The sequence below is a fragment of the Liolophura sinensis genome, chromosome 1 (assembly GCF_032854445.1).
Source record: "Liolophura sinensis isolate JHLJ2023 chromosome 1, CUHK_Ljap_v2, whole genome shotgun sequence".
NCBI lineage: Eukaryota > Metazoa > Mollusca > Polyplacophora > Chitonida > Chitonidae > Liolophura > Liolophura sinensis.
This window is the reverse complement of record NC_088295.1, coordinates 39,434,857-39,448,368: the sequence shown is the minus strand read 5'-3', so window position 1 is coordinate 39,448,368 and position 13,512 is coordinate 39,434,857. Positions and strand designations below refer to the sequence as shown.

The 13,512-nt window shown below is 36.3% G+C and overlaps 1 protein-coding gene across 1 annotated transcript in view; it reads left to right on the top strand.

Annotated features, from left to right (window-relative positions):
* Positions 1-13,512, top strand: part of LOC135462087 (microtubule-associated protein futsch-like) — a 43,999-nt gene that overhangs the window by 7,470 nt on the left and 23,017 nt on the right. Inside the window, exons 2-3 of the mRNA XM_064739440.1 lie at positions 5,887-6,012; positions 7,566-7,810. Coding sequence (XP_064595510.1) covers positions 5,887-6,012; positions 7,566-7,810 — 371 coding nt within the window. The remainder of the gene's footprint in view (positions 1-5,886; positions 6,013-7,565; positions 7,811-13,512) is intronic.

The window sequence follows — 13,512 nt, the reverse complement described above, 5'->3', positions numbered from 1 at the left end:
CTGCCACTCTCATGCCCTTGACCATTCAGGCTGCATACCCGAATCCAACTCCTGCTTCTTCTGCTGTGGCTTTTAGTCAGGAGGTTTGTTAGGTACCTGCCAGATGGTGATTGTTTGTTGCAGACACTGCAGTTTTCTCCTCCAATAAACTTGACCACTAGGTACTAACCAAATAAATAAATAGAAATGGTATTAAGGAAATCCCCATGTCCAGTCATTGAAACATTGTTTTGTAGAGCTTAGTGGTTCATATGTACCTGATAATGACCTGTTGGTTTTCATTTTCATGGATGGACATGACGACAAATGCAGTGATAAAAAAAAGAGAGAGAGAGAGAGAACATCTGATAGAGCTGTATTATATGTAACAGGTGGTTAGGTGTCTTTATGTACATACGTACCTGTTACTAATAGAGACAAACATATCCATGCACATAGCATGGAGGCTATAATTATAAATCAGTTTGTGCTGCATGTACATGTAGGTAAACAACTGTGAAGGGTGTTTGAATCTATTTCTCATGTTGAATTAATTTGTGTTTGAAAAAATATGGTGTAGAAAGATTTCACTTCACTTTACGGCATTAACTTTCTATGTGCATGCTGCTGAACAAGCACTTTGGTATCACTCCTTTGTTTACTTTAAAATACAGTACCATTACAGTACTGAATAACTCGTACTCTTGTTGGTTGTGTAGTTTTATTTAATTATTATGCATAGAGTCCTCATACTGTTTGATCTAGATCTTTTAAATATTTTCAGTTGCAAACCCATCAAACAGCTTTTTTGATTACCAATTTATCTGACCTGTAATTGGTTATAAATTGGCTATATCATGCTGTAGATATGCTGTGTGTATGCATTACATTGAGAGAAATGTTTGCAGTCATTCAACTTATGTGGATTTAAAAATCAATACCAATGGCCCGGTCAATATGCCGACAAAGAAATCAAATGACACGTATAATACATGTGTGTATACCACTTCTAGCTGAAAATATGGGACACTTTATTAATCAAAATGCCTGTAAGGCTTTAAAGTCTGTAATCCTTTACATGCATAGTTTTATAATAATAACAATTATTTCAAAGAAAAGCAGCCCATGGTTATAAATATGACAAAGAAACAAACAAAAACATGGAAAAGCATATAGTGGAAATACAGGAGTGTGATTTATGCACATGAAGGGCAATAGCTACATGTAGGTGAAGCATACTAAGCCATTATGCTTCAAGGTTAGGGTGGGCACCTAGGCTTTTATTTTATTGTTTTATTGTGTTAGTGTAATGTACTTAGTAATAATTGTTTATTTCTATTTTCAAACTTTCTTAACTGCGTTTTTCCGAAACGTACATACACATGTGACTCAGGTTTTTAAGGTGTTTCTTGTAGAGCGTTACCCATATGCCATCAGCTATGCACATTTCCATTGAGCCAGCTTGGTTATTCATTGACATCTGTAATGTTTGATCTCAGTTCTGCTGACTTGAAACGGTTTTAATTTTCGCAAATCCCCTGTAATCTGGTACATATTGGAGTCAATACAAGCATTATTAGTCATACATGAGTTGTGCCCTGTAGTACAGAAACATGTGGCTATATAGAGTTGAATGGAGCGGATTTAGAAAATGATGTCAGGGATGCATGTAGTCCACAGTTCTGCTTCATTGACAACACATCAGTGTCGCGTGACTGCATTACCACCAGTGCTGTCATCAGCGTAGGGTCATCACTAACTGCCTTATGATGTACTGGTATGGACTGTGTAAATTGAGAAAAGGATAACCTCTTCAGCATATATTTTAAGATCCTGTTGTTGATGAATTCAGCATTTGGTAATGTTTTATCCTCACCATTGCTTGAATGCCTACACTACATGGATGTGCGTGAGTGGCGTATAACTAGCTTGTTAAAAGAAATACATGTACATGCCAGTAGCACATATAAACGTATCTTCGTTAGTCGCCAGTGTGCACACATGTACACAGGGAAAATACATATGTGATGTATGTATAGAACTGGTGTTAGCTGACTCACTGGTGGATGCTGTGGAGAGTGGAGTGAGCCAGAGAGGTTGATTGGAGAGAGCTAAACTGCCTGTAGGCTGCTGGCTGTGATTGATCCCAGAGATACAGTACGTACGCTCATACGAGCTGGCAGGTGGATGCTGTAGTCACTTAGATTACCTCACCTGATCTTATTGTTGACATGTACCTGTACGTGTTCTAATCAGATGTCAGGCAATGCTTCTGCCAGAACTTGTGGATGATAAGATGTGCTGTGTGGAGATACATGTAACTGTCCCCGTGCCTGATTCATTGGATTGAACGTACCTGTGTATTAGGTGATATTGATGACCCTTGGTCTGAGCTACTTGCAATTGCTATGTTTACCTGTAGAAAAAGGTTAAGGTGACTGTGGCACAGGTGCGCAGGTAAACATCATGGTGCGTTACTCAGGCTTCGTTCATATAGGTAAGGATCTTATTGCAGTAGAATGTCAGTCTGACATCCAAACATTCCTTCTTACCTAACACCTGATACTGTACATGTACAGATCTCCAGAACTGCATCCCAGTTCCATTTTGCCAATTTTGCATCTATAGTTGTTACATTCTGGTGCAGGAAATTGGGTATTGTCCAACATGCACATGTATGTTATAGCATACTTTTTGTATTAGTATATATTACCTACCTGAATATTATTATCTAACTTCAAAAATAAAAAGAAACTCTTCAAAATAGAAAGCTTTGTCACTATATAATTGATTTCAATTAAGCAACACATGACTGAATATTGTGGACCTAAAATGCAATATCCACTAATGGATCAGTGCTGGTAGTTTACACCTGTACTCTCAAAGAGATGAAGCCTCCATGTAGACATTGCTGTCAATAAGAAACAACAAAGATATTTTTTTCATCTAGTTAAAGCCCGTTTGTTTCTTGTAAGAAGCTCTTTAATTACTGAAAGTAGACATATATTGATGTTATATACTTCAAATATCTATAAATTAATATACGTATGTGGTCTAGGTTAATTTAGGGTCCGCAAATAATTCTGACCCTGAAAAGTCTCAACTCTTTGTAATCATTTTTAAACACCACTTTGACTAGGAGTCCAGTTAAACTCTTCTTTGATTGTCGTGTGGCTGATGCCTAATGAATTCTGATCTAAGCCAATAGAAAATATTTCAGTATTATGGTGGAGTTCATATCCACCTGTCACCCTTATTACTTTATAAAAAAGTAACAAAGTTTCCTGAGGTGATCTAAAAATAAGCTCGTTGTACACTGTATAAGAGAGAGCAACTCAGGAAATGTAAGACTTTTAATGATGAGAAAAACAGATATATTTTTGTAGGCTTACATGGAGAATACTGATATTGATTTTATTCTTTAATTTGTACTTCAAAGGAAGGTTAACTGACATGTACGCTTACCACAACTGTCTGATCAAATAAGGTCTGTAAACCATGACTGGATCTATAACCAGTTATGGACAATGCCAGTATAGCTTGGATACAGGTCAGGGTTTCCATGGTAATCAGGCAACATAATGAAATAGTAATGTCTGCCTTTAAGGCAGAAGTTGACTGCATGAATGAGATACATCAGGGTGTGCACAGTCCTTGAAACTCCTGGAAAAATTTCATTTTCAAGTCCTAAAAAAGATAAATACTCCTGGAAACTCCTTAAAAATCTTAGTTTGTCCTGAACTTAAATATTGTCTGCTGACCGCCGAGTCTGTATATTGGGAGCTCGCTGATAATTCTCCCATAATCAGGGCTTCCGCTGGCACTCGCCATTGTTGCAAATTTAGGACAATTTTGTGAAATGGCGATAAAATTTTTAAAAATGCGATTTTTGATGACAAATTTATTTACTTAAGAAAAAATACAAACGTCATACAGAATCTACCATGAGTGTTCTTCGGGGTTTTTAGCAGATGTTTGCAATATTTCTTATGAAAATAATCCACTTACTTTCATTTCAAATGGCCTCGTCTCAGAGAAACAACACAGTTGTATGGCGATTACTTGACAGAAATCTACAAAGAGGACTCAGCATTGTTGCAAGTTGACTTACATTAAATAACGCTTGAAATCATTTTTGTTAAATAACAAAGGAGAATCATGCCATTTTGGAGATTGCCTTTCATCGCAAATTGTAAAAAAAAAAAAAAAAAAACTATCAAGGGAAATAAATCAAGAGTTACACCTGTAAATGAATTTACCTCCCATGAAAAATTTACACTTTTCCACGTAATAAACTATTTTTTTTTTGATCGGTAAATTAAATGTTTCAGAATATGTGCCGTTACATGAATGTGTACGCCGCCTGGTTTTCTCCTGTCAGACTGTGTTACTCCAATGATCATAGTGTTGCGTTTGAACTGAATAAACTGAATTTACAAATCGCTTTCGTAACAAATTTTTCTGATATAGGAAATTACATTTTACTAGGATCCTACAGATAGGTTGAAAAAAGGATCAATTTTTTTTTTCAAAAAAAAAAAAAAAACATACTGCCAAGCATTGGTCCATTATTTTGAGGTCAGTTTTTCTTAGTGTAACATTTGATCAACTCCAGGTATAGCTGGAAGAGACTAGACTGATTCTAGCAGCTGCACCAAGGTAGATAAAAACGAATTACAGAAGGAGACGGAGAAGAGCCATGGCAGCTTAGGCAGTATGGCTAAAGAAAAATAGTATTTACTACAAAATCTGATGAGTGGCTAAAGTGACTGGCTAAAAACAATACTGACCCAGAGGAAGCCCTGCATAATGATATATGGCGTTCATTTTTTTTAACTGAGCCAAGGCAGGGTCAAAGAATCTGTTGCATTACAGAGGTGAAGGGCAGATATTTCTTGCAAAAGCAAGCGTACTATTCAATATACATGCATGCAAATTAAAGCATCTATAATTCAGACTTAAAATATAGTCTGTAATTTGCACCATGGTATGTTTAAACTAGCCTTAAAAATGACAAAAAACGCTTGGAAAATTCCTTGAAAACTCCCTGAATTTCTTTATCATATACGAGTATATGTAGGTGTACATGTACAGGCTGTTTTGAATGTGTTAAACAATGGATGAGTGTCATTGTAGGGATGTACTTCAAGGTTGAACAACATATGTACTTCTATATCCATTTACTTGGGGATGTGAAAATGAAAGACAAGTTGTTTGCATCTATTTCTGCAAGCATATGTTGTCATTGGGATGTTAGGAATATATTCTTATAGGACAGGTCTTTGTGAGGAATTGCTTGAGACTAAAAATTTCAAGGCTGGAGGATGTATTTAAACAAAACAAAGAACATATGTTCTAATGGTGAGCTGGTAATTATGTCTATCTCAGTAAGTTATAATAGTAAATTAAATGTTTACCATTCATTGTTAGGTTATGTGAAGACATTAGAATATCTTTAGCATTTTGTTTTTTTTTTGATTGGTAAAAGATGTCAAATAAAAATAGTGTTGTTTGACTTGATACTAGGCTTGTTTTACTCCTAAAACAAGGCTTGATTGACTAAGGGTAAAACAACCATTATGTAGATTGAAACAGAGTAGTGTGCATATATGATATGGATAATGCCCCTTGATGGAGCCTTCCAAGCCAAACAGCAATATGGCTTCTGCTGGAAGGGAATTGGCCATTGAGGTTGTTTGGTGCTGATGTACAGAGATTAACAGGTACATCTACATCTATGCGGAATTCATCCAGCTGACATATATCCAAGGGGAACTGGTCAGATTTGTACTATACTATAAGTATAATGTAATTATGTGTACACGTCTACATATCTAAGTATGTACATGTGGACATAAATGAGAATCATACATTGCAACCACTTAAGTGTTTTTGTTTTGCTTGCAGCGTCTTCTGTCGACTCGTCCAAATTGACTGACAATGTGTGTAGCCGTCCATTGTCAGCGACCAGTGGCAGTCCTTCCCATAAAGGTGAGCGGGGAGGGGATACTGGAAGCGGATCGGCATCTGTCGGTATGTAGGTTTACAATTACCCGAAGCACCTTCTGGCTTGTTGGCTTGTTTCCGGATTGCACCTGCCTGCATTTTGACCAGTTTGGCTTTATGTAAAGGACAGCCCTTGACTTGGCAGATCTGTTTCTTATCTGTCCTTTTGTGTATCACAGTCTGCTACATATGACCAGATCATGTGTATATTATTATTATTTTGTGTGTGTGTGTGTGTGTGTGTGTGTATGTTTGAAGCTTACATACAATACCTCTTTGACTTCATGCATTTTAAATTTTGATATTGATTCAAATCTGAACTGATAAAATTATCAAACATCTATCTGTATTTTCTGCTTGTAAAACAGTGGTGTCCACTTGCACGCAGTCCTTCTAACATTATGAGCATGTAACTGCCATGGTGATATAATACCTACAGTACTAGTTGCCATTGTAGTTATTAGTATGTGCAGGTAACAGTAAAAGGGCATTGTGTTAGCTGGCATAGGTTCTTGAAAAAAAAAGAGCACTGACACATACAAACACATTGAAAAGAGTAAATTGTTATCATTACTCTCTAGTGCCAGATTGTTCTCTCAGGTACATGTATGAATCACATCATACATGTATCTGAATTTGACTTTTCACACATAAGCTCAATGTTGATGTGTACTATAGAATTACAAATCTTTCATCTTAATGATAGCAGACAGGCATCAGTCTGCACGCCAGAGATCATTTGTATTATGGTTGTTGGAAATTGTTTTGTTTAAGACATGATTGCTGTGTCTATGTTTGTGTACGTTTATACCCCAAAACTGATAACAATTTAACATGGACTGAGCTGAAAACATTAGTACATGGAGCCATGTAAGCTGCAATACTTGACAGAGGCAGGCATCTCTCATCATTTATTTAATAAACATAATAAATATAAAGTCAGTAATAACTTCCATTTCTACGATAATTTGTTTTGATGAGTACACATAGCCACATGCATGCATCCAAATGTAGATTATACATACTTTGTATAGACAGCCAGAAAATGGTCAGGGTTTGTATTAATTGTATTTGTTTATTAATAAATTTTATCACTTATGATCTTGTTTCAAGCTTTTGAAATGAAATGAAAGCTTTTTTGTGAAATGATTTTGCTGTTGTCTTGGCTTCAGTTTTCTACCTTTTGCATATAAACACTATATTCTTATACTCTGAGAGTGATTTTAATATGCCTGAAATTTCAGCACATGTACATATTGATAATGTTATGATTTTAGAATACAGTGTACATGAAATTAATAAAATATTAGGTGATTTATATTGCTTTAAATAATAGTTAACATGTTGAAAAGACTTGTTTTCACTTACAAAGTTATCTGTTTAATTTATGTATAGCATTCACGAAAAAAGCTTTATTGTTGCCGAAATACATACAGTTTAGACTTATGATATACATTAACATGTATATGAAATGTTCTGTGACTACATATATGTGTAATGGTTGAAGGATTTCACTAGGTGGGTCACACAAGGATTCAAACAGAAGAATTAAACTAATGTTTAATGTGTCAATATTTTAGATGCAGCTCATAAAAAAGAAAAGGAGAAGGAGAGAGAGGACAGAATACGAGCTGTTAAAGAGAAACAGATGCTGGAAAGACAAAGGAAGATAGAAGAATTACGAGAGGCCCAGAGATTAGCCCAGGAACACAGAAACAGACAACAAGAGTTACGGAGGAAAAAAATAGAAGAGTTGCGACGGAGGGAGGAAGAAAGAAGAGCTGCAGTAGATGAAAGGAGACGAAAGCGAGAGGAAATTGAAAGAGTAAGACTCACTGAATGTCAGTCTTTATTCAGGTGGAAGCAAAATGTATTCTATTTCTGTAAGGTACAATGTTTGCATGGTGATAATGAAATTTTAGCTTTAGTCCTGTTAATTGAGGAAATACAGTAAGCAGCAAGAGTATACTTAGTTTATGGTCTGTTCAGATGATGTGTGATAGCAGAAGAGAGCAAGGAAGAGTCGACATTTCAGAGTATGTGGTCACCAGCATCTGGTATCTGTCACACTGGTCACTGGCTGTAGGAGGTCAGGTAATCCTCTGGACAATGCTTTCTAATCTAATCACAGCTACCCAAGATCTCTACAACAGATGGACATCTTTCTGTTCACGAAAACCAGCCTTGAGGGGGCACAGACAATTATCAAAGTTCGGTGACACATATTACCAAGTGTTACCAGGCTTTTGTGAGATGAATATTGAAATGCGTTTCTTCTTTATTCCTATGTTCTATTTTACCAGTTTGCGCACAGAATCTATCTTTCACATTGTACATGTATTTAAATGGAAGATTAATCCTAAGCCTAAGCTGGGACGTGGCATTTACCCATTCACTCCATGAAAGTGACATATGATAACACAGAACTACTGCATAAGACATCATTTTGAGATCATTTACAATGATTTAGCTACATGTAGCCAAAGGGTCATTTCACGTTGTGTTGTGGGACAGGTGTGCATCTTTTACTGACCACCACAGATATAAAATCAGTTGATTTACAAGCCATGTAATATTCAACGACGGTATCACAAATTATGTGAGACAGAATACTTTTGTCTGGTCCAAGCAGCATTCATCTCCCCAACAGACCCTAGGCGTATACTTATACGTAGCAGCTCAAATTATGCAGTTACATTTTTGTCGTTCACTTTACGGTTTAGTCTGCAGTTTCTAAGTTACAAATATCAGAGACAATGCTAAATTCATTAGAGATGCCAAAGGTTTATGGGAATGAGAAGACATTGGACAACGCTTAAAATTGATTAAATCTTATGATGTAAATTTTTTTTTCTGAATTTATTAGAACTGAAGAGTTTAAATTATGCTCCTTTGTCTTTCTCGCATACAAAGGATGTTTTTTTTTGTTTTCTCTTATAAAATACTGTAAAATTATTGAGACACTGTGTTCAGGCCGAGGTGCTTTCTCTGACCTTCGCGATTACTAGGTCAGCACAGCTCTCATCTTAGAAGCCATTGCTACAGAATTGAGGCATAAAATCCACCGTCAGTTGAATGACTAGACCAGCCCCAATGGAGCATAGAATCATTTGCTGCAGAAATGAGCATGAATATAATCCTATTATAATTTTGTAAACATTTAATAGGTGTCAAAATCACCAATATCATAGAGTAGGCCTTCGATATCAACTCTTCAAGCAGTAGAAAAAAGATGCTTCCAATATGTTCAATTTTCGAGAACGCTATTTATCTCTTGCACGATTGCTTAGGCTATTATACGGAAACTGTTAAAGAGCTAGACACGTTATAGAGCTAGACACTTAAACCTGATGTGCTCTCAATAATGAAGACGTGCTGAAGGCGTGTCAAGATGCAGTTTCACTAAACTTTTATTGGGTCCTCCGTAGTTCAGTTGGTTAGCGCGCTAGCACAGCGTATGATGACCCAGGAGCCTCTCACCAATGCGGTCGCTGTGAGTTCAAGTCCAACTCATGCTGGCTTCCTCTCTGGCCGTATGTGGGAAGGTCTATCAGCAACCTCCGAATGGTCATGGGTTTCCCCCGGGCTCTGCCCGGTTTCCTTCCACCATAATGCTGGCCGCCGTCGTATAAGTGAAATATTCTTGAGTACGGCGTAAAACACCAATCAAATAAATAAATAAATAAACTTTTATTGGGTTGAAAAAGTGAAAAACAGTGTTTAATGTCGTCTTAAGATATTTTGAATGGTAGTCTTTAAGTGGACATAAACATTAGTCCAGTGCTGTCTTTAACTTTAAACTTCAAGACAAGTTGCCAGCTTTGCAGTTTTTCTCACATTCTGCATGAACTATAAAACAACAACATTTTTAACAGTGTTTCTGTTTTTCACAAATGCAGCATGCTGGTAAAACTGAAACATTTTTGGCAGTATTTCAGAGTTGTAGATTTCTGGCATTCCTTTGTGTCTGTATACATTCATAATATATGTAGTTTAGTACAGAGAAACATAGGAGCTTAAGAGTGACTTATAAAGTATACCCTTACACAGTTCTCTCTGTTCTTGTAAACATGCATATTTAGACTAACATAGAAATTCATTAAAGCTTTCATTATTATGATATCTCAATGCTCACTTGCCTAGAAAACCTTCATGCTCTATGTTTGGTCATGATTGCATGTTATATGACATGTACAAACATACATAAATATGTGATTCTATGTAATATGTTTATGTTGCCCTCTTGCACATTCCTCTACATGTGCCCAGGCATTCTCTTGTAGCAATGAGCTGCACATTTATGCACGTGTCTGTAAACTGTCAGCTGACTGGCAGAACTACAGTATACAGAGTTAGTCTGTGGTCACAGATTGTTTATATCATGGTATTGTGTTGTGGGTAACAGGTGGACAGCCTGGCATTGTCATCACACCAGGTACTTGTTCCCCAGCCCCTATCCTCTCTTCCCCACATATGTAATCCCTCAGACCCTGCCACTGGGCTTTGGATAACTTCAGGGATGGCACATGCTGTTCTGTACATGTATTTAGTGTTTAAGGAGGTTCAATATAAGGGAATTATCGAGTGACGCGAAATCCATTATGATATTGATGCAGTTGTTACCTGTACATGTACATGTACAGTACAGTGCACAGTTTTGCTAACAGTTGACCGTAACAGTTCAACGCACTGAACCCCTATTCTGACCTAGAACAGTTATAGGAGAAATAGAATTTAATGACATATGATGCAGACAGCTGCTTATGGGTTAGTCTTGTTTGACAAGGCCCTGTTGTCATCATATGACTGAAAATTTGTGAAGTATGACATTAAACCCCAAGCGTACATGCCTACATACGAGGCCCTGCCATGGCATAAAGCTTTAATAGAGTGTTTGACTGCAACAGAGTGTGTGAATTTACTGGTGCAGGATATTTTGTAACACTTCAATATTTATTTAAGTTGCCCTTCAAAAATGAATGTCAAGATTGACTTTCATAGGTTGAGTGATGAAATTAGTGTTGATCTTTTTTCTGGTAACTTAGAATCTATGCATTGTTAACCTCTGAGCCTACTTTACATGCATATTTGGATGATTATCTATTAAGAATGCTTCCTGACTCCCAGTATATTTAGTGTGCCTTGGTCTTTTACCTGTTGCATTTACTGTGTGTTCAACATTGCCTTGTAAATGTACATTAGACACTAGTCAGGATTTGATATACGTCAGTCTTGATACACATGGCCCATGAACAATAGTGTAGTGGTGGTCTATATTGCTACATGTATTTATATTATGTTTGTCACACTTAGATTTTCCTTTATCCGGTCCATTGAAACTCAGACAAAGAATAGTTTTGCGTGACATGCACTGTATCTTTTGTGTCATAGACAAAAAACTAGGCAGGTAGTTGAGTTGATGTCCTGGTTCACCACACACTACATGTAGTTACCTGTTGTTGTCTTGGTGATGTACTACCCAACAGACTATGGAAACCAAGCTCACAAGGCTCATCCTGAAGAATGCACCACTGCTTCTTGACATTCAGTTTACAGACTAAATTATTTTTCTCTTTCACACATACACAAATCTTAATTTTAAGTGCACTTATTGTTTAATTGTTTTAGGGTCATACCTTTTGTCTTTATGCATATATTCATAGTTTTGCAGTGATGTCATAGCTGTTCGGAGCCAATCTACTGCAAACTCTTTGGTTACATGACAAGAGTACTTGGGATTAAAACAAGGGAAATTTGACCCAAACAATATTGGCTTTTAATACGATTTTACCATAAAAAAAAGAAAAAATACAGCTTTTAGATGAGGAGCTGTTTCTGCAAAAGTAATCAGATTGTGTGTAACCTTCTAATATGATAGTTTCAGTATGTTGTAGTGCTTGAAACTTTAGGGATCTGCAAAAATCAGCATTTCACTAATTTAGCTCCATGCTATTTATCACCTCCTGCTCCTGGTGAGAAACTCAGTGCTCTAAACTATGAAAACTATCAGGGTTTAGTTCAAGTCGCTTCAATAATAGCTTATGAATGCTATAGAGAAGTGTTGAAATGAAAAGGTCATGAGAATAAAAGTCTTTAAGGTTTGGAACATTCTGTATGTTAATTCATTTTCATGTGGTTATTTCAGTTGAAAAAGAAATTCTGTTTGATTAAGATTGTGAGTTGGTTCAGCTTCTAACAAGATCTGGTTACCTAAGGACTTTTGAGTAATGAAGGCCTGTATCAGTCTTCAAACATGATTATTGGTTATTTATAGTGTGTTAGCTGCATAGACATGTACATATATTTTCCCTAGAAATTTTTTGCTTCCATATCTTTTCTTTTTATACATGTAGCTTTGGTACAAACCAGAAAATCAGATAAAAGTCAAATTGACATAGAGAGGGAAGCCAAAAAAATGCTTAATAATTATGATTTATGTCAAGCATTTACGAAAAACTCATAAAACTCATTTGCATAATGCAAGGCATCCTATGAAAGTTAAATATTGCTGCTTTATTAGAGGACTATGGATTTATTAGGCAATAGGCGAGAGTTATTTTATGAGTTTGCTCACATCGTATTATCACCTCAGCTCATGAGCAGGCTGCATATCTCTGCATTGTATGTGACAACAATCCATAAATTCTTTATTGATTATTCCAACTGCTTGGTCCCCTTGCACAGGTGTAGGCATCTGTAGCTGGCTCTCAGTATCAACATCACCTGTTCATTACCTGTATGTGTAGCTCACTTCAAATTGTTCAAGTACTGATGAGTAGGCCTAGAGAAATTTTGATGTTGATTATGTAAAAGTTTTGTTTACAAATCATTGACGTTGGACTTGTCTTAGAGATAAAATAAAAAAAAATTTGAAAATGGAAACACAGAAGGGAAAGAAAATGTTCTATATTAACTAGCAAACTGCTTGTATCGTCTGACAAAGAGATAGGGATAGGGGTAAATTTAGCTCTTGTATTAAGCTCAGGGAATGACCGTGCACATGTTTCTGTGTATGTGAATACATTGTCACAGTTTAATACCCTTAAACAAGAAGTTTTACACCATTGTATCACATTGCACTTGAGATTAATTCTGAAGGACTACAAATGTTTGAAAAAAAAAGGCTGAACAAAAAATTACAGCTTGTTAGAAGACATGGTATTAAGTAACCAGCTGAATAGCCAATAACAGGCTGTTGAAGATGTGGACATACTGATCTATCACTCAGTAAAGCATGAAACATCAGCCCCAATGCTGGATGGTTTGGTCTAGAGGTTATATCCTCACTAACCTAAGGATGACATGACTTTTTATCTCATGCATGTTATAGCAGGTCTATTTCCAGCTAAAACTGCTCAAGTCTGTACTTAGTGAATCATTACTGGCAATGTGAAGTGATTCATAAAAAGAGCTCAGATCAAGTGTACATCTTCTTAAAAGTATACACTTTTTATCCATGTTGCATAATTTTTTTATTATTAGCTGGAGTGCTGTTAATCTAGAACTAGTTCAGTATTTTTTCATTCT